The 19,958-nt window shown below is 35.1% G+C and overlaps 1 protein-coding gene across 2 annotated transcripts; it reads right to left on the bottom strand.

Annotated features, from left to right (window-relative positions):
- Positions 1-1,625: 1,625 nt before the first annotated feature.
- Positions 1,626-8,102, bottom strand: LOC105196335. Of its 2 annotated transcripts, none has more exons than XM_011162236.3 (4): positions 7,644-8,102; positions 5,408-5,566; positions 4,634-4,887; positions 1,626-3,505 (listed from the first exon to the last, which is right to left on the bottom strand). In XM_011162236.3, the coding sequence occupies exons 1-4, from the start codon at positions 7,678-7,680 to the stop codon at positions 2,684-2,686; spliced, it is 1,272 nt and encodes a 423-aa protein (XP_011160538.2). In that variant the 5' UTR covers positions 7,681-8,102; the 3' UTR covers positions 1,626-2,683. The 2 variants fall into 2 exon arrangements, with proteins under 2 accessions (XP_011160538.2, XP_011160537.2); XM_011162235.3 differs by having other exon boundaries at positions 7,648-8,097.
- Positions 8,103-19,958: the final 11,856 nt, after the last annotated feature.

Raw genomic sequence — 19,958 nt, 5'->3', positions numbered from 1 at the left:
TGTAAATATTTTTGTGTGATAGATATTTATGATAAATTTTTGTAATCTGTTTTCAATCTTTGTAAGCGGAGATGAAAAAATAATATTTATAAAATATTCAAATAATTACAACATTTTGTAAATCTCTTGTGAATATTGCGTTCTGTCTCGACCAGTGTACGAGGCAGATAGACGATGCTTTTACAAACCGAGGATAAAATAGAAACACATAAATCATGAAATTCTCCCTCGATTGGCAATATTCCACGATGTATAATTTGCTGAATGCAGCCGCGCGATACGAGTCATATATATATATAAAATTATTATCGCGCAATAATGGATATATAACGGATCGTAGGCGAGAGGTAAACTTGCAAGCGAGAATTAAGAACAAAGATAGTAATCGTCCAACGTCGATGTTCGTATACTTTCTAAAAATGTTCCTATTTCTCGGTGTGGGACGACGTAACGTTACGTCGTCGGGGAGCCTTAATCCGCCGGCGAGATCGTGGATCCTTATCGATGTCTTTCTACCACGGCGGCCCAGAACACCGACGACGTTCGTCGTCGTCGTCGTCGTCGAACAATAGGTTAAAGCAAAGGGGGGGAGACCCACGTAACGCCGAGAGGCGCGAGAGAACGCGTCCTTCCGGCATTTTAATATTCCTCTCCGTGTGTTACACGCGTGTTTCCGCGTGCCTGTGCGCGGAACAATGCAATACACCGCGGCGGGACAAAAGGAGAAGGAGTGTGGCAATTAAGCGACACGCGCTCCCACGCCCTGGGACATTGGCCCAAGCTGCACAAGCTGCGAAACTGACACCCTAACTTATCGTACGCATCCGTTCTAATGTCAAAACGACATAACTTCGCGTCGCTCCTCCGATTATATTTCACTGCGAAATCGTAGACGCACGGTGTGTCGAGTGATTTAACCTTCGATATTATCGCCGCTTTCTCCGTTGATCTTTCACCTCTCGATTACATACCTAGCACGCAGCGTTATCCACGAAATTCGATTGGAAGTATATATTTTTACGCTGCCCCTATGTGCACTCCTCCCGCCTCCTACCTTTTCAATTGATTCTAGAAGCAGCCATTAAACTTTTATGGATGTATTAAATCATGCAGGATGCGCGTGACCAACACGCTGACGTCATTATTATGTAGTTGGTAGAATACTTTATACTGGCGTGCGTAATACGCGTGAAAATAAATACAATTTTGATAAAGATGATACCGCCTGACCGCGATTCCATTTCTGTGACCTTTCAAGCGGGATTACTGGAATGGATATTATTAACTTACGCTACGCTCTCGCGTAATATAAAATAATGAGGCTAATAAACATCAAGAATTACTTCACTTTGAAACGTCCGTAACAATAAACGTGCGGTCTCGTCGCTAACAACAATCGCGGCAGAATATCGCTTTGAAATAATGGAATAATGCCGCAGCGAGCAACGAAATAGACGGGGAGGGCGTCGCGAATAGATTTCGGCATGGAGTTCGACGACGAAATTATGTTGTGAGAAAGACGACGTTTACACAAATCACCGTTTAGAACATCGTTACTCAACGGCTTTGTTAAGGAATGGTTTATGCAACTAGCGAGTCAATGTAAATTATACCGCTTACCTCTATCCTCTGCATTATTTCTCAAATAATTTTTATTCGTGCGTAATATATTTTCTCACACTTGTCAAAACGCACAGCATGTCTCGCAAGCAATAATTACAGGAACATTTCTAATACTTACATTTAGACAATAATTTAAATTATTTTATATGTATTAGAAATACATTTGGTTGAGGTATTTCGATAAAATGGCTCAAATTTAAGACTATTTAAACAATAATGTCAAATTTTTTAACATGTACATGTATAACATTTTTACATACGGAAATCGATAATAAAATTTAAAGCAAAGATATTACATATGTACATTATAAAAATAGATATTCCACGGTTAATAACATGAAAGTCGCTGTATTTTTAGGTATTAAATATATATCTATAAGTTCCTTCTCTTTTCACACACATCGATGCATGTGTAAGTAACATAGAATTAAATTACGATTACTTTCTTTTATATTTCAGTAAATACCACACTTTACTGTTGTTCATTAAGCAATTAGGCAATAAACATTATCGTGGTTAGCAATAGAAAGGAAAGAATTCGGCCTGATAGAAAAGAAAAAGGATCTATAAAATTTAATCTATAAAGTAACGTATGCACATGTTTCGGCTATAGTTAGCCTTCTCCTTTAAAGTGATGTAATGTATAATTTGATTTATTAATAAAAATGAATTAACTTATATTAGCCTCTTATCAATCTTGTCAGCATTATATTATTTATACTTTCGAGTTCATAGTTTAATGAGAAACGTTTTATCAACTTGTCATATTTTCATGTTATTCAGATAATTTATATGTTGTTCAGTCAAACTATCTTTGATCCTGTTGTTCAATATTCACAATGTTATAACGCGTAATACTTCAAATTTATATTAAATCAAATTCTACTTTACCTTAACGCTGAAAAAAATTAATTGTAGGTATAGTCGAAATGTACCTTACGTTATAGTAGATTAAATTATACTTAATAGATAAAACATTTTTTTCGTTCGCTTATTGCTTGCGTTATAACGTTTGTCCTCTATCATTATTATGATTATTCTAAGCAATCTAATCTTAATATTAACTCGTAATTGGTTCGATATCGTCATTAATAATACCCAGATGAAGCCTCCTGTAATAATGGAATATAATGCATTTGATGCGATTGAGTTTCTTCTGGGTCATTTTCGAATTCAAGTCGGCAAGGTAAACCGGATTCAGTGGGCCAAACTCAATCGCTTGAAATTGTTGAACGTCCTCATCTTCAGCCATGACTGGATTCATCAAAAAACATCCGCAGATCACTCCGTAAAACGCGTAAGTTTGCAATTCTTCGTTCAGCCACTCCATCCCGAGCTCTGCCAGAATCTTCTCACTTACGTGCGATAGACGGAGCTGATTGAGTAACTCGTTGTGATAGATCTTGATGAGGCTCTCGAAACTCCTCTCGATCAACGATGATTGCACGCTGCTATATATGAGATAAAGGATGTCCGTGGACACCGAGGTACATCTGAGTATCTGATAATCTACCATCTTCAAATCGATTATTCTGCCGTCTTTGTCATGCAGGAAGAGCAAATTATTGATCCACGGGTCACCGTGGCAGATCGTGTCGTACTTTTTCTTCGGCTCGACAAATAGCCGACGCATCGCGTCGTAAGTTTTATCGAACCAGCTGGCAATGTGATCTCTAACATCCTGCCACTCCTGCGTTCGTAGCTCCATTGCATCTAAATACTGTGCCACCGATTTCACACATACTTCGGTACACGATCTCATTGCCGACGTTTCAGAATTGTCCTTGTAGATTACTTCTTCTATTTGCACGTCCAACTTCTCAAATTGGCATTTATTATTAATCTTTATTCCTAGAGCCGACGCGTGTAATTGGGCGAGTCTCTGCAGAAAATATAAAAAATATACATACTATTAATTTAGGTGAAATATTTAAGCGATATTCAGAGACTAAAAATTCGTATTGTTTTAAAATTCTCATTGATAAATTCTTTAATAAAAAAAAAATAAAAAAAAAGTCGATTAAAATTTAACAAAATGTGAAAAATATCTTTTGACTGCAATTTCATAAATGAATAATAAACATACAGATAATATTATATAATTTGCTATCAATTCTCGAATTTTGAAATTTGTCTTGTATCCCCGACACGCAATAAAAATTAAGATTACAAGATGTAAGAAGCAAATGCCATTTGATAATATTTTCGTCAAAAAAGTTAAATTTCATATTAATCAAAGAATTCGAGATAAATGTGTAATCTTGCGTAGATACGAAGAACGGGCAGCTTTCAATATTAAAAGTCTTCATTGATATACAAAAGTCCAACAAATTTCATAAATATATTGTTAATCACATTATTCTGGCATTGATCAGTTCTTAAAATTTTTTTCTATCTGAATCTACAGATAATACTAGTGGTCAGTAATTATCGGCTATTAATGTCAAGATAAATAATGACGTAAGTCAACTATCACATGTCGCTTTTATTACTGCTAGTACTACTACTGCAACTACTGTATCAGTATGTATAATAGAATATGTCTAAGCACTTTTACTTGTTCCATATTGCAATAAAACTTCATATACTCTTTAAAATTTAGTATCCAAACAGTTCCCTGAAGCAATATCTTTATTTTATTACGCTTCTCCTCCTGAGGAAAGATTTCTCATTGTCTCCTGATGATAAATTACCTAAGCATTGCGTAGGCTGTAATTGTAATTACGCCACGGAGAAAACATCAATTGTACATAAATGAAAAGCAATAAATTGCTCCATAGCAATAAATATTATTTAATAATATTGTTGTTAAAAAAAATGATTAAAATTCTTTTCGAAAGTAAATTATTTTGTGTCTGCATTTGATGCATTTCTAATTTGATGTTATATAGCTATTTCTTTCTTATTTCTTATTTATTGTGTTTTCTATATCTATACTATATCACTAGATAAGATAAGCATGTATACACAATGCATGTTTCAGAATCGAATTATTGGCTAGAAAACGTACCTTTAAAGCAAAAACGGTATGATCTAAGTCTAAGAGGTTGCGCCTTTCACAGTTGACATATCCTTTCTCCGCCAAATCTTCCATTATTATAGTATTCGGGTCGGCATGTACACATCGAGGACCAAAAGGTCCAAGCTCGGGCAAAACTTTTGTATAGGCAAGTGCTTCTATGCGGAATAAATCGGCAAGGTTTATCAAGTTGGTGAGTTTGCTGTTTAACTCGATCATCTTCGTCATAAAAGTCTTGGCGTATGCTGTGCATAAATACGGAAAGAGGTTCAAGAAACGTATTCATACGTACATGCCGTATTTATAAATATTTTTTGCATTTCAAATAAGTACAAAAAATCAATAGTTTTAACTAAAACGATATATCAAGATAAAATTTCGCAAAACTATCAATAAAGGTATAATAATTCACGAGACAACTTGGAATAATAAAATGAAAAAACAATTAATAAAATTCATTTTTATCTACAATATTTTTTTAATTGTAACAACAAATATGCAATATAAATCGTTAAATGTCGTTTGTAAAATAATGTTTTCTTTAAAATACAATATATGCTGTCTTCAAATATTACGTTATTCTGAACAAATAAGTAGTAAAATAACATTGTGTTGTCTTCCTCTATTTCTGCCGAGACGCAATTATGAAGTTATGTAACTTGAAATTATTTGGTTTTGTTTCAAACATTACCCCAGTTCTATCGACAATTTTCGTTTGTTTTTTGTACTTAGTAACGCAAAATTAATAAGAGTAATGAGACTAACGACTTCCGTCTCCGCATCTACCGACGAGTTTCGTTCTAATCAACACCGAAGCATAATTGTCACCGGGTTTTGTCCCTGGCCTGTCTACGGCTTCCAGAATCACCAACTTGTCATCGTTTTCGTATTTTCTCAGATAGACTTGAAACTGTTTTGCCGCGTCTGGAAGTTAAATATGTCAAAATAATAATAATACCTGCAAAAAATTTGCGAAAAATATTCGAATTGGAAATTTGCCGGTAATACAATTGTAATCTTCCTACGTCCAAAGCTGTTACTACATATGTTTAGTAAAAAAGCAGATAAAACACTGAAACAAATTATACTAGACTAACACTCGTATAATGTGTTTATTCAGTGATACATGATTAATCTTTGAAGATATTACTTCATGGTCGCAATGTATGAATTGAATTGACCTCATTTACAACATATGCTTGTAAAGTAATGAGGTAAACTTTAATAATAAGCGTTGACACAATGACATGCTTATTAGAGAGAACGAAATTGAGCCTAGAAATTTTGAAAAAATTTTATCAATATTTGCTTTCGAATGCATTTGTCACTTTATTAATTACATTTCCGTTATATTATTGTAACTGTATTTTAATATTATAATTTTTCAATTAATTTTAAACAATATTTAGTTGATAGTCTGATTAAGCTCTCGATTGTAAAAAAAATATTTACTATAAAAGATTACAAAGCTTTATTACAAGTTGTTGAAAAATTATCGTAAAAGCATAGACTATAAATTTGTCAAAAGCTGATTAACGGAAAGGGTGATTATTCAAGAATACTTGAAGCAATGCTTGCAGGAAGCAGGTGCAAATTTAGATTTTCCGCTACAGATGTGAATAATTTTAAACCTGACAATACCAGGTTCTAAAGGTCACGAGCCAAGCTATAAATTACACATTCTACGCACATGGTTAATTTTGATGCTAATATATGCATGAATACATATATAACATGATGTAATAATACAATTTAAGTTATAATAAATGAACAAAGAATAATCCAAAAAGAAGCTGTGACATGTTACTTACAAAGAAATTGTTACATTAGAATTAAATCATTGAAAGAGATTATTGAAAATTTTTGGAAAACTTATCTGTTATTGAAAAATGTCTGGAAAACTTATCATATCTAGCATTGATAATCTTCAACCTTTCGTGTACGAAAAAATTTTTTATGTTTATCATAACATTAATTTTATAATACGATGAAATGAAACAAATAGAAATATTAATAAGAATTCTACTTGTGTTTATATCAAAGAGATAATCTTTGATATTTCTTCTAATAGCACGTAGATTATTCTTGAGTTGGATATTTTAAAATATTTTTACGATATCGTGTGTTGTTAGGACTTGACAAGAGATGGATTATGATACAAGATTATATGACAATTTTTCCTACATTTCGAAATTTTCCTAAATCTCTATAAGTACGTTTGAATCTGAACTTTTGTTTTATCGTTTAATCAAGTTCAATGCTCTTGTCGACGTAGCATAGTAACAGTAATCGCCTGATATATTCAAATGTCGCTGAGCTATAAAAATTTCTGCAAACGTCGTTTGAATAGAGATTTTTCACTTGTCGTCAATGGTTTCAGCTGTGCCAGCACTGTAGTGAAAAGGTTAAATTTTATTCATTTAATGCGATAATTATGTATTCGTGATGCTGCGAGAGCTATAAAATTTATTAATCCTTTCAGAAATGTATTTTATATGTATTTTATGAGTTAATAAATCGCATTAGCTTACAAAACCAGCGTAATTTCTAAATTTTATAGCGGCTTTTAATTATTATGCACCAAATAAATGGCGTGATTTTATAGTAAATTTCTACCATCAGCAATTACTGGTCACTTTTTATCTTATTATCATTATATCATTTCACCACCGTTATAAAATGTAATTAAGATAATAATTTATTATTATTAAATGAGAAATTAAATAATAAAAAATGAAATTATGAAATAAAATTTTTTATCTCGGAGCAAACCTTGCATCATGTTTTAATCAGAAATAAATAATAAAATTTTAAAAAGAAAATGATATACAATGATCATCACGATAATGGAAATTTGTTCGAAATTAAAGTACACGAGATTAAAGTACACAAAAGAATTATATTAATTGGTAAAATAATTTTATTACGTTTCCCGATGGTAGTACTGCAAAAGAACTTTTTATTTAATACTAGGGGAAAATCCAGTTGAGATTTCACGTACATACCTTCGGGAGACCGGATGACAGCGAACGATCCATTCTCCATCGTTGTATATCACTTCACTGATCACGATTCTATAGGCGCCTTCGCTGTTATATACGACTCGTCAATTATCGTGTTCGCGCGACATCGGTCATCATAGAAGAGCGAATCGACGCTGAGCACGCCCCTCTGCACGTGACGTTTTACTTGAAACGTTATGAAAATATACGTAACATTATGTTACGCTGCTTTACGCATAATTGTGCAATCAAATGGAGTAAAAACTCGATTTATTGCTTACGACACTGAGAGATTCGATAAAGCGTCTCTATCTTTCTTTTGAAATCTCTCCGTTTTCTGCTGCTAACAACCTTATCTCCGAGATTAGTTGACAGAACAAGATACAATAAAATTAAAAATTTATAAAAAAAAGTAAACATCACGTGTTTATACGACGAAGCAAGTGGGCTTGTATCGGAAGTATTATCTCAATTTTGTCTCATCGATGAAACTAAAAAAAAAAATATAAAATAAAAAATAATTTTCAATAATTTAATTTAGTCCAAATATACAGTACATCGTTAATTATTTAAATACCAATTATTCCAACATTTTTATTTATTCGTAACTGTTCAGCTTATACAGTGTATAGCTTACCATGAAGATTCTCAGATATCAGTAGCACAGATATCAGAAGTTATGCACAAATATTTATTTAAGATAACAATTCGTTATGACATCTGCGTTTATAGCAAGTAACAAGATGTAATGTGATGCAATTCGTATTTAATTACAAAGTTAATTTATCCAATAATATTACTGGCTAATTAGCCAACGAAGAGAAAACTAATTTTTAACGTACTTTATTAATTACACATTGATATGAATTTTCGATATCACACTTACCTTTATAGAGCTTGTTTTAATGGATCTTTTATCGCCAGTAGTAGATATAAAGAAATATAAATGTATAACAAAATAGATAAAGAAGTATAATAATAATGGAAAAGCGGAACTGACGAGGAAATATGGTACGGAGAGTTATCTACGTTTCCAAGTCAATACATGTACCTTTGATAATACCCATGTTCACATACAGGACAACCTTTATTACTTAATGCTGTACTAGTCACAATATAATACTACGAATTATTACAATAATAATAATATTATCATAGTCATAATAGGTCATAATTTTTAATATATATGTGTATATTTATATGTATACTTATATATGTATTTGTAATATATTAATATACTTATCTATACCTTGTTGTTACATAATACACATTCCTCTCTCTTACATTACCGCTTACCATATATAGATATAATATATATATATAGATATAGATATTTATATATACATATATATGCGTATACATATATATGTATATACGTCATCAGGATGGTATAAATAATATTGTATTTCATAAAAGCACTTCTTGTTGCTTATAATATTATCGTTTTCATATTGTTTTTCTACCTCTGTTAATGCCTCTCTTTCTCAACTTCTCTCCATTCTCTCTCTCTCTCTCTCTCTCTCTCTCTCTCTCTCTCTCTCTCACTCTTATATTCTCTCTACACTGCTCATATTTTTAGTATCTTCAATACATGCACTCTCATACCTTTCTTTCTCTTCCTCTCGCTTTCTCTCTCACATTCTTTCTCTCACTCTCTCTCGCTCTTGCTCTTTCTCTCGATTTCACCCGCTTCCTCTCCCTCTCTTCAGGACGTCTAAAAAAAGTTTTTACTGCCTATGCAAACTGCACTTATACTATCATTCAAGTATCATTTGACTGCCTTACAAGTCCCTCACTGCTCTCCCCTTAGCCGATGGCCGACGTTTTTTTTTCCGTACACGTAATTTTCCTCCGTTACTTACATCCCCGGTTTTGCCTTCTTTTCTTTTTTTTGGATTTTCCTGCAATTTATAAATTATGAAATTCGCCGCGGTTTTACGATATTAATGTTCCTGCTGCCTGGTCCACTAACATTCCTAGAAAAAATACTCTTCGCCCCGACGTTTTATTAACTATATTCGAGAATGTACTACTCTTACGAACGGATATTCAAATCCTTCGAGTGCTCTTTCTCTCTCTCTCTCTCTCACTTTTTCGCAGATTTTTTTTCTCATATCAATTTCTTTCTCTTTGGAGTTCTCCGCGCTTTCCCACAGTATCAGAACAACTTTGGGAAAGAGACACGCACGAACAAAGGATCGAGAAGATGCGAGATTCTCGAATTCTTTGTCGGATATCACTCTCGATTCCAAAATTGGGTAATATGCTACTTAAAAAAAAAACGTTTTTCATGAAAACGAAATAAAAAGATATCGCTGCACGTCTTTCGAAAGATACATGTCAAAGAGTAGATAAGACATTCCGAGATATAAAATACATCGACACTCACACAAACTTCTTACTTTAAAAAATAAAAAAAAAATAAAAAGCAAGATTAACGTATTTAAAATATTTGTGCCGATTAAGTGTATCCAGTTCTGGAATTCGGGATCGGCGCTATCTTCCGGCAACGTTCTAACGAATCATACGAGAGCACTCGCCGACTTTACACGTCGGTATGCATCTGTGGCATACACGTCGAGTTTCTCGAGTGTAGTAACTAGATTACAACAGCAATACAAAATATTATTCACCTAACACCGACGTCCAAGTGCAAAGGATTAAGTCTATAGCTCGTACACTACGGCTCTAGCGGTTACGATGCGCACAGAGTAGGATTTTACGTGGGCATAATTCCATCGTGATGTATGTCTGTTTGCGAACAATGGAAAAAAAGAAGAAAAGATCGTTAAACGGAACAAGAATCGCGGGCAGCGAGACTTTCAGGACGAAGACGTAACTTTCGTTGCGAGTTCCGGCTTGCTGAACCCGAAGAAACACTTGGAAAGAGTAGGCGTTACACTTCTTCACTTTATCCTCGGCATCAAGCGAACGGAACACACGAGAAGATCGAAGACGATACGAGAAGATCGTCATTCGTTTCACCTCTACTTTTACCCGATACTAGAAATTCGTCGCCGCCACAGTAACTCGCGATCTTTTTCGTTTTTTCTTTTTTTTTCTTTCTTTTTTTGATACCATTCACACGACCGCCGCTTGCTCGTCGAGCGTTACAGCCGTCAATCGAGAACTTTCATTGATATGTCATGGGGAAAACTCGGCGGATATAAGACACACGGCTGAGTGGTACTTGAAATGTCAAAAGAACGATTGCAAATCGCGCATCTTCGTATACGTAGGGCGTGACAAGAGATAAATTTTCTCTAAAAAAAAAAAAAAAAAAAAAATGAAAGCGTTATTTTGACAGCGACACAGCCCTCGTTTTGGAATGATCGTAACTGATCAGTGCCCCGAGGAAGCAACGGAAATTCAAGAGTACGAGAAGAAATAATCCACTTAGGCCTCTTTTAATAAGAATACTTTGATTTGGAAGCTCCTTACCTACGAAGCTTTCGCCGCTTCTCTTCGGCTTTCGGTCTCGTCGTCCGAAACGAAGTGAGTCGTACCACTTTAAAATAATGCTCACGTACGAATGTGCACGGTGCACTCGGCTGCGCTTCCTCGCGAAATGCGACGAATGCAAAGTCGAAAGTGGAAAATGACATTTGTCACGCGAGTTTTCTCGTCGCGGAGCAAATCCGCGTCACGATCCGCCCTGTCGCGCCGCGAATTGCCCTCCGTTACCGCCGATCGAACTTGAAAATTTGTTTTTTTCTTTTTTTTTTTTTTTAAACACCCTGTTTACAATCGTCGCATTAATCTAATTGTCGCGACCATATCGTTACGATCGACCAGCGACGGTCGGTGACTGAAAGACGATAACGCTTCTCTAATCCCATTAATTACTAATTAAACTTTTCTTTTATTTTAATTTTTTTGTTTTTTGATAGTTGCTTGGCTTATCAGTTCTTTTCTTTTTTTGTAAATGCGTCGAGGTAACGATTGCACCTGGCTGTGTTCAAATAAGGGGGCCTAACGCAATTCTGGAAGAATGAAAACTCTCGATCTGCTCATAATCTCCCTCTTATCGTTCGATGATGTTTGTGCATTCACATAGAGATACTTTAACGTCGATTACTCTCTAATGTAATATTTGGTAAATATATCAGCTTACTTTTTATTTCATTACTTGACGTATATGATATAAGTGTAATAAAATGAACTCTATGACTGATTTTACTTCTTACTTCTTACAGGTACTTACTTTCTTATATATATATTGTATATATAAATGAGATAATTAATTAATTATGAACAGATCGATCTCTTTAGCCAAACGTGGCTTTCGTAAAGCCAGTGAATCTTACATTATTCATTTTCCGAAGGATCATATTAGCATTACAGCATTCTCTGCCTTTCTCTCTGAGCTGAGCGAAGAATTGACGAAATCATTTTAACTTCGACTCGCGTATAGATCGTACGTCAAGAGAATCGATGTGAATCGACGAAACTATTCCCATAGAATAAATTACGCGGCCCGTTCGAAACATCCTAACGCTTATTTCAAATGAGAACCACATAGTTTCGCTCCGATTACTCCGAAATGTACATTACGTTGTTCACGATGAGTAAATGGTAACGAACGCGCAGAAGAATGCACGGAAACCTCTCAAGGCCACCACCGAAGGAAAAGTGAGACGAGGTGTTAAAAGGGAATACGTAAAATACATTTGCACGTAGTTATTTCTCTTTACGGTCGCGAGACTGACACTTGAGTGTTTCGTTAGATCCAGATCTCTGCCCCTGCCAAACGCAGAGGCTTTCGTAATCGGGAATTACGATTACCGTCGTCGTACGCTCGCGAGAAATCGCATCTTCCTCGATCCTGAACGGCGAATTCCAGAACAGCCTGTAGCGAGCGACCTGTTAGCGGTCGGACTTGTCCACCGGTACGCATCGAATTTATAATCGCGGAGAGGCTCGCAAGAAAATGACCGACCCATCTGGCTTTTCACTTTCGCTTCCCTCCTTGGCGATAATTTGCGACGGGCGCTCTTCTCGTCTCCCCGTAAGTCAACGTCGTCGACGCGTCGATAATCGCTTATTTAGAATACCGTTATCTCGATTTAACTTACACTTAACGTTATCCAATAAATAGCTGCTTAACGATAATAGTGTTTGCGCGTTATTTAACGGATTAAATATCGGTCGCTTAATACGATAAGCACACGACTATCACCGAACTTTTTTCTTTTCTTTCGTGCGATTTCACGTATCCGTTTTGTACGTGAAAACGTATTACGATTAAATTAATCCTTAATTACTTCGTCCTTCGCGACGATACTTTATTCTTTTTTTTTTTTTACATTTTCTCTCTTTTTCTACTTTTCTCGGATTGGACACGCTGAGTCGAAGGAACACTTATTCGTATATACCCTAAGATTCTCACGTACGCGTATATTTTTCTCTTTGTGTGTCGTTTCTTATTATTGGCACGTGCCGCGCGGTGTTTCTATCCCTCCGCGTTGCCCGCCGCGCATTCCTCTTTTCACCCCTTTTTATTTTCTTCCTCCCTTTAATCCATAACCCGCATGGCCGTTTCACCGAAAAAAAAACACAGCGACCGATTCCGTCGTAAAAATCGACTCATTTATTTTCAAGCGGATAACGAATCGCCCGGTTTCTCAAGCGAGCCACTTTCATCGCACGTAGCCGACTCCTCCTCGGCGCGGCCGCGCTTCATCGTCTGAAAGCTCTCGTTTATTTCTCGGTGTACATCTCTGAATGTGCCGACGTGCGCGCGCGGGGTATCGCTGAAAAGAGGGTCGGGGTGTGAAATATTTTCAATCACCATTAAACCCCTCTCCTCGCCACCCACCTCCTTTTTGCACCCACAAATCGCTTGCTAAGAAAGATATATGCGTAGCACTTTACTTATATTTACTTTGCGTGTACTCTTTATGAAATTGTTTCGTAAGTCTTGTGTCTTTTTGTGTTGCTGTATAGGCCACGCGTCAGCCAGCGGGAGAAAAAGTCTTTTTTTTAGAAATGTACCTGTTTAGCCAATAATTCATAATAATCACATCCGATGATAATAATTCTTCGATTTATGTATTTTCGTCACACAGTCCTAATATGTAAGCTACAACGGGCATCGGAGGTATAATGAGGAGGGTGTAATGTATCGTAAAAAAATACAGTTGCAACGCAATACCGAGATAAATAAATCTCAACTATCAAAAACGCGTCTGGATTAATTATGTTTCCCTGTAGAGCGATCAAGCTATGGTGGAGTTGTGTGTGTCGTCAATCTGCAATTTGATTATAAAATTCATCCCTCTAACGGGACCGTCTCTACCTCTTTTTTTTCATCGCTTTCTTATTTTCCTGGTCAAGGAGATTTTTAAAAAATACATGTCTAATCTTTTTTTTTGCTCGCGTTCTTTTAGATACGGGAAAAATATGGCAATGCACCATACCGGATCCGCGTGACTTTTTTTTTCGCTATACCAGTCAACGATTAAGTATCCTTGTTTCTTCTCACTAGCTTTATCCTATGCGCGAGAGCGTAGACTTAAAAGTTAGATTTAACGTTACGTCCGAATTCTCCTCTCTTATGCGCGTAATAAGCTCGCGCGAGAACATCATTGTTTCTTTGCGAAATGCATGTTTCGTAATTTGCTGCACGCGAGAGAGAAAGAGATAACGATTAATCACAAAATCGCCGTGAAAAAACGATCCGACGTCCCTCCACCAAAAATTGTTCCCTAATACGAATAATCTTCCAAGGGGTCTGAGAAATGCCTCGGAGATACATTCCCTCGCGTAATCAAAAATGCAAAAGCGTTCGCGTGTCGCTAATCACATCGCAATCCCAGATTAAATTCGCTTTAAAGGGACAATCTGCCGTATTATCCCGTCGAACCAGCACCGTTCTTACATTGTACGACCTAGCGAAAACCATTCACGAACACATCGGTTCCCTATGTTTTGAATTTAAATCTTCCCTACATCGATACAAATTTAACTCACGTATAATTTTAAAATATTAACAAGATAAGATCGACATGACTGCCAAACAGTCGCTGATGCCACATATATACATATATAAATAAAATTATTCTCGGCCTCTGCATTATAATTAAATTTCATTACGTTCTGGATCAAGGTGACGACGTGTATGTTACGTTTAATAAATAAAATTATCAACGGTCCGTCGTATTTAAAATAACGTTATTTAAAATTGCATTTAAAGTGAAATAAAACGAAATAGTTATTTAGCATTTATTATTTTAAATAATCCTTTATGACCTACTTCTCTTTCCCTGTTTCAAAAAGAGAAAAGAAAGAAATTATTTAATTATTCTAAGCGTTGCTCATTGCGTTTCAAATTCAGTTGGCAACTCGATGACTCTTACTTTAATATCACGTACGTTACTATAAAAAGAATCACGCGGTTTCCTCCAGCTTGCGCGACTTCAAACCGAATGCAACTATAAAAAACGCAAACAAAATGTAACTCAATTTCGTAGTGCACACAACGCGAATCAGCGCGAAGATACGCGTTCCGTTCGGTGTGACTTCGACCGAAGTAAAGAATAGGGAATAGCGAAGAGCGAACGGCGAACGGCGAGCGACGCTATCGCCGATTAGGAGGGAAGATCGTGTGCAGCATCCGACGCTCTTGTTTCTTGCAACATCACTTTCGCTACTTTCGATTTCCAGAAGAAGATAAACAGCCACGTTGCGCAACATCGTTGTGCCCGTTACACTATCGCGTAAAAATTTCGCACGACCCTTTTTTTTCGGCTTCTTGACAGCTATCGTGTGTACGTGTGTGCGTGTGTACGTGTATTAATTGTGGATATTGTCGTTTATAAAACCAGAGACTTTGCACTCGGCATTAGTGACGGAACAGCTCGTTTCTGGCAAATCGACGGATTTTGTCCCTCCCTCCCTCCCTCCCTCTCATCCGCGCCAATTTTTTTTTAGTATTAATTTTTAAAAATTTCACGTTTTCTCCGCTTTTTGTACGAAACTGAATGACAATCGGTTCGATTTGACGATTATTAGATAAACGATAAGCATTCCGTAAACATTACAAGGCCGTGAAGGCGCGTAATCAAATTCTGATTAAATCAAATTCACCGAGCACAGGATTATGACTAAGCAAAAGATAACAAGCTAATGCTGAGTATTTTGCCGGGCGATAAGTAATTAATAGATTCTCGCTGATATACGGTAATTTGTAGTGGGGATTACGCTAAAGACTGCCAATAATTTTCGTTACATGTGTATCGGAATACATTAAGAACCTTCTTAATTCGGGAGATACTCGATTTCCCACCCTGACGATATCTCTTCTTTCCCTTTCTTACTTTTCTTTTTAATTCTGCTCATTCGGCGTTTCTAATCTAATTGTGGAATCTTCATAAACGTCATTGCGACATCGGTATCTCGATAAAGGTTTCCCTTTACGGTACGAGTGGCACAAGTTAATCACATACATGCTACGAAGAACACGATTCATCCCCACGTGCTTTTACCCTTTCCTCTCGACTTGCTTCATACCAAAAGGCTATATTAAAAGGGATTACGCAACGATTTATCGATAATAAAATCATCAGTGATTCGATGACAGCCAATTTTTTGATAGCTCCATACATAGTTAATATCTTTTATTAACTACGAGTATATAATTGTAACTGTTACCATCGATAAATCATCGCGTTGTCCCATCATCCAGCGCCTTTTAATACACACCGCCTTGTCATTACGTTATTTCGAGCGCGATAACGCATTGTCTCGTGCGCAACACCTTCCCAGCATCTCGTACCATCCTTCAATACGTTATCGAGGTAGGAGATTACTGCTGCTCAATTATATCGCTTATTCTTAACGCTCTAAGTATTACACAAGACATTTAATACAGAGACACTTAAGACCATGCAATGCTTATATTTGTACATGTGTCGGTATATGTGCGTACGATATATGCGCCTATTAGGTATATGTCGAACCGCAGACCGCCCCATCCCGCCGCGGAATTCCGCTATGTTCGTCGCACTTTCATATTTTCGTTTCTACAATTCCACCTGGAGGATAATGTAACACGGACGCGCGTTAGCACGCGATATGCTGCGTATGCAACGTTCCGCGCTTCATTCATTAACATGCCTATGTAATGCGTATGAAAATGTCACAGACAGGAAAGATTATATAACTTTAATGCTAACCTGTGATAACGCGTTACTGTATAAAGTGTCGCGTTACTAAATAATGTAATTAATCTTTCAGGCGGACAGAAGCTTTCTCCCAACTTCCGCTTCTGAATAAATCTTAGTTAAAACTTAAGACGGAGAATTAGCTGTCGTGCCGAAGAAATTAAATGTTACAAGCATTCGTCGCACTGTTCCCTAAGAAAATATGGAGATTAAGTACACCCTATTTGAATTCGCAAAAATTCGGTTACCGCAAAAATTCGGATATATTACACGTGCAAATATATATGTTTCATATGTTCCCGTCTAAATGTATATATATAAATCGTTCCTAAGATATAGATTTCAAATCTTGTATTGATTACCTCTAATCTCTTATTGTATCTATCAATATGTATTTGGGGATATAAATTTGACAACAATCACGAATAGACTCCTTTCTCATTCTTTGGCCAAAAATAAAAGTTAATGCCTCAAGAAATTTTGATCCGACGTGCATTTGGATTTCATTACGCTGCTCTCAAACAAAATTGATTACGCAAAATCGACTTATTTTGGACCAAGACTATCGCATCGTCGAAGTCACAAATTTTTTTTTTATCAGACGAGTCGCTTTATTTTCAACGATACCACGGTAGACTCACATTTTCTTTGAGATATCTTCTTCATGTGAAGATTTAATCCTTCTATTTTCGGTCTGTGTCAAAATTATGTTTTTTTTTTTTTAAGTAATCATCAACTCTAAATCAGATGTTGACAGAAATAAATATTATTTAACATTTGACAAAATAACTAAAAATATTACAGAAAAAACTTTTTTATAACGTGAAAATAATACAAAACGTAATTTGATAAGGACATAATCTCCACAATAATCTTGGAGATTACTTAAAATTCCATAAATATAATTTTGGTCAAAATTTGTTTCATAAAATTTTATATTATATCATTTTATTTAATAAACTTTCGTATTCAAAAATTTACAAATTAGCATCAGCCTTCAATTCAATAAAATAAAACTAACCCTTCTCATAGCAAAAATCACTTTTTTTTAATTTTAATAATTTATATAATGCTTTGTGTTTCAATATAAATGTAATTTCGAATATTTGTGAAAGAAAATAATGTGTCACGTATCCCGGACTTAAAAAATTAATTTAGCATATAATCAATCATTATTTTAAGAGAAGATAATGTCTATAAAATTAAGAGTGTAAATCTTACCTGATGTTTATTTTGTATCTCTAGCAGAGACGACGCGCCTGAGTAATTTTTTCCCTATTTAAATTCTATCCTGAAATCGTTCAATTTTTTATTTGTGATCAGAAAATACAAACTTTTGCAAATCGTTGTTTCATCGGTTAATCGGAAGTTTATCAAACCTCTTGGAATCAATATACTAACTAAGCCTTTTCATACAAATAAACAAATATAAAATATACATATGTAAAATATAAATAATTATTCCGTTTTCTTTTCTAATTCATTGTCGTTTGATTAACCCGAATATACGTTGTTTGGATCGCAAGAAAAATCTCGTCTATACTTAAGCACACAATTAAATCTATCATGTTTATCTCTAAAATATCCAGAGACACCATGAAAGATGATTCGTCTTATCGCCGTTGATAGTATGCGTAATTTTGTTCTTTTAACTGGTGAAGGAAATTAAATATCCACTGCAACTCTGCATTTTATTTTCCTGATTGTAATCGTTTTTTTTATTTTTCGATATAATAGTAATAACAATAAAAATAATAATAATAATAATTAATAATAATAATAATTAATAATAATAATAAGAGCAATGATAAACTGGTGCAGACGATAGTCGTAATATGAATAGCCATTATAATATATTAGTACACGTTAACACTAGGTACGCTTGGTTACACTTAGGTACGGAGGCTTCGTGTGCTTTTTCTCTCAGACGATGAAAGAAAGAGAAACAGAAAAGGATAAACATGGAATATATAAGCGGTTACAGCGGAGGCATTTTACGAAATTGAACGGATCGATTGAGCATCTGGGCGCCGATCGTTTTACCCTCTAAGATCCCTCTTCGATCTTTCCGCAAATTACTCGCCGGCCGTGTTGACCGATCGTAATAATTAACGTCGCGTATATATTGGCACACTGTCCATTAATTTTATCCTCCCTTCCTCGGCTTCACCGATATATTAACGTACTTCTATGGCAATCGATAAGAACAAAACGAAATCGTAATAGCGAAAATGTCGAAGAATGCCCCTTTAGTTTCGCGATTGTACGTATTTTTTATATATAAATAAAAGATTTAAATAAATTTATGTCGCAAATTAAAAGCCCAATACACACCGTATATAAATTATACAAACCACAAAATCTCTCAAATGACTATATATATAAAAAGAAAACACTGATTATGCGTAAAATTGATTAAAACATAGGATTAAACGTAAAAAAGTTATACAGTTTAAAGTCGACGTATATCTCAATAATATTTATATAATATATAATATATAATAAAATATATTAAAAGAAATTTAAATAAACTATGCCGAAGACGATAATACATTTATCTGCCGCTAATGACTAAAATATATAATCATTAAATGTCTCGTGAAATATTATATATTAATAATCAGTTATCTCTCCACAATTAATTGTCAGATTGAAAAATTCGATCATCGAGAATCAACGATCTCATTAAATGTTTAATTAAATCAATGCAATCAATAAATAATTATTTGGATTATTAGTTCCAACGATCAATCAGTACACTGATATAAAAGACCTAAGTTTTGGTGCAACCGACACACGTAACAAAAATCAAACCTCTAACTTAAAAAAATTATAATAATTTTATCCGTTCTTTCGTGGTATTCTTTGTTTTCCTTTTCCGTTTTCGATCAATCAATTATCTTACACATGTCGCGACTTATTAACTCTGTCTTCCTATTTTCTCACTCTATTCGCCCTCTCTCTCTCTCTCTCTCTTTCTCTCTCCTTCCTTCTCTCTCTCTCTATCACACACACAAACGCACATACACACATACACAATTGTACACGTACATAAAACGTGTGTTATAGAATACCCTTTTTTCTGCTATTTACTCATTCATTTTTTCTGCGTGTGTACCTGCATCAAATTAATTAAACCATACGAAACTT

Source organism: Solenopsis invicta, chromosome 4 (assembly GCF_016802725.1).
Source record: "Solenopsis invicta isolate M01_SB chromosome 4, UNIL_Sinv_3.0, whole genome shotgun sequence".
Classification (NCBI taxonomy): Eukaryota; Metazoa; Arthropoda; class Insecta; order Hymenoptera; family Formicidae; genus Solenopsis; species Solenopsis invicta.
Note: the sequence above shows the minus strand (reverse complement) of the source record. Positions and strands in the feature narration are given on the sequence as shown.

Excerpts from the sequence above, each read along its gene's own strand:
- LOC105196335 (XM_011162235.3), bottom strand. The coding sequence starts at position 7,687 with ATGGAGAATGGATCGTTCGCTGTCATCCGGTCTCCCGAAG. Across the intron at positions 5,567-7,647 it reads TGTCATCCGGTCTCCCGAAG|ACGCGGCAAAACAGTTTCAA; the intron begins GTATGTACGTGA and ends TTTAACTTCCAG. Across the intron at positions 4,888-5,407 it reads TAGATGCGGAGACGGAAGTC|CATACGCCAAGACTTTTATG; the intron begins GTTAGTCTCATT and ends ATTTATGCACAG.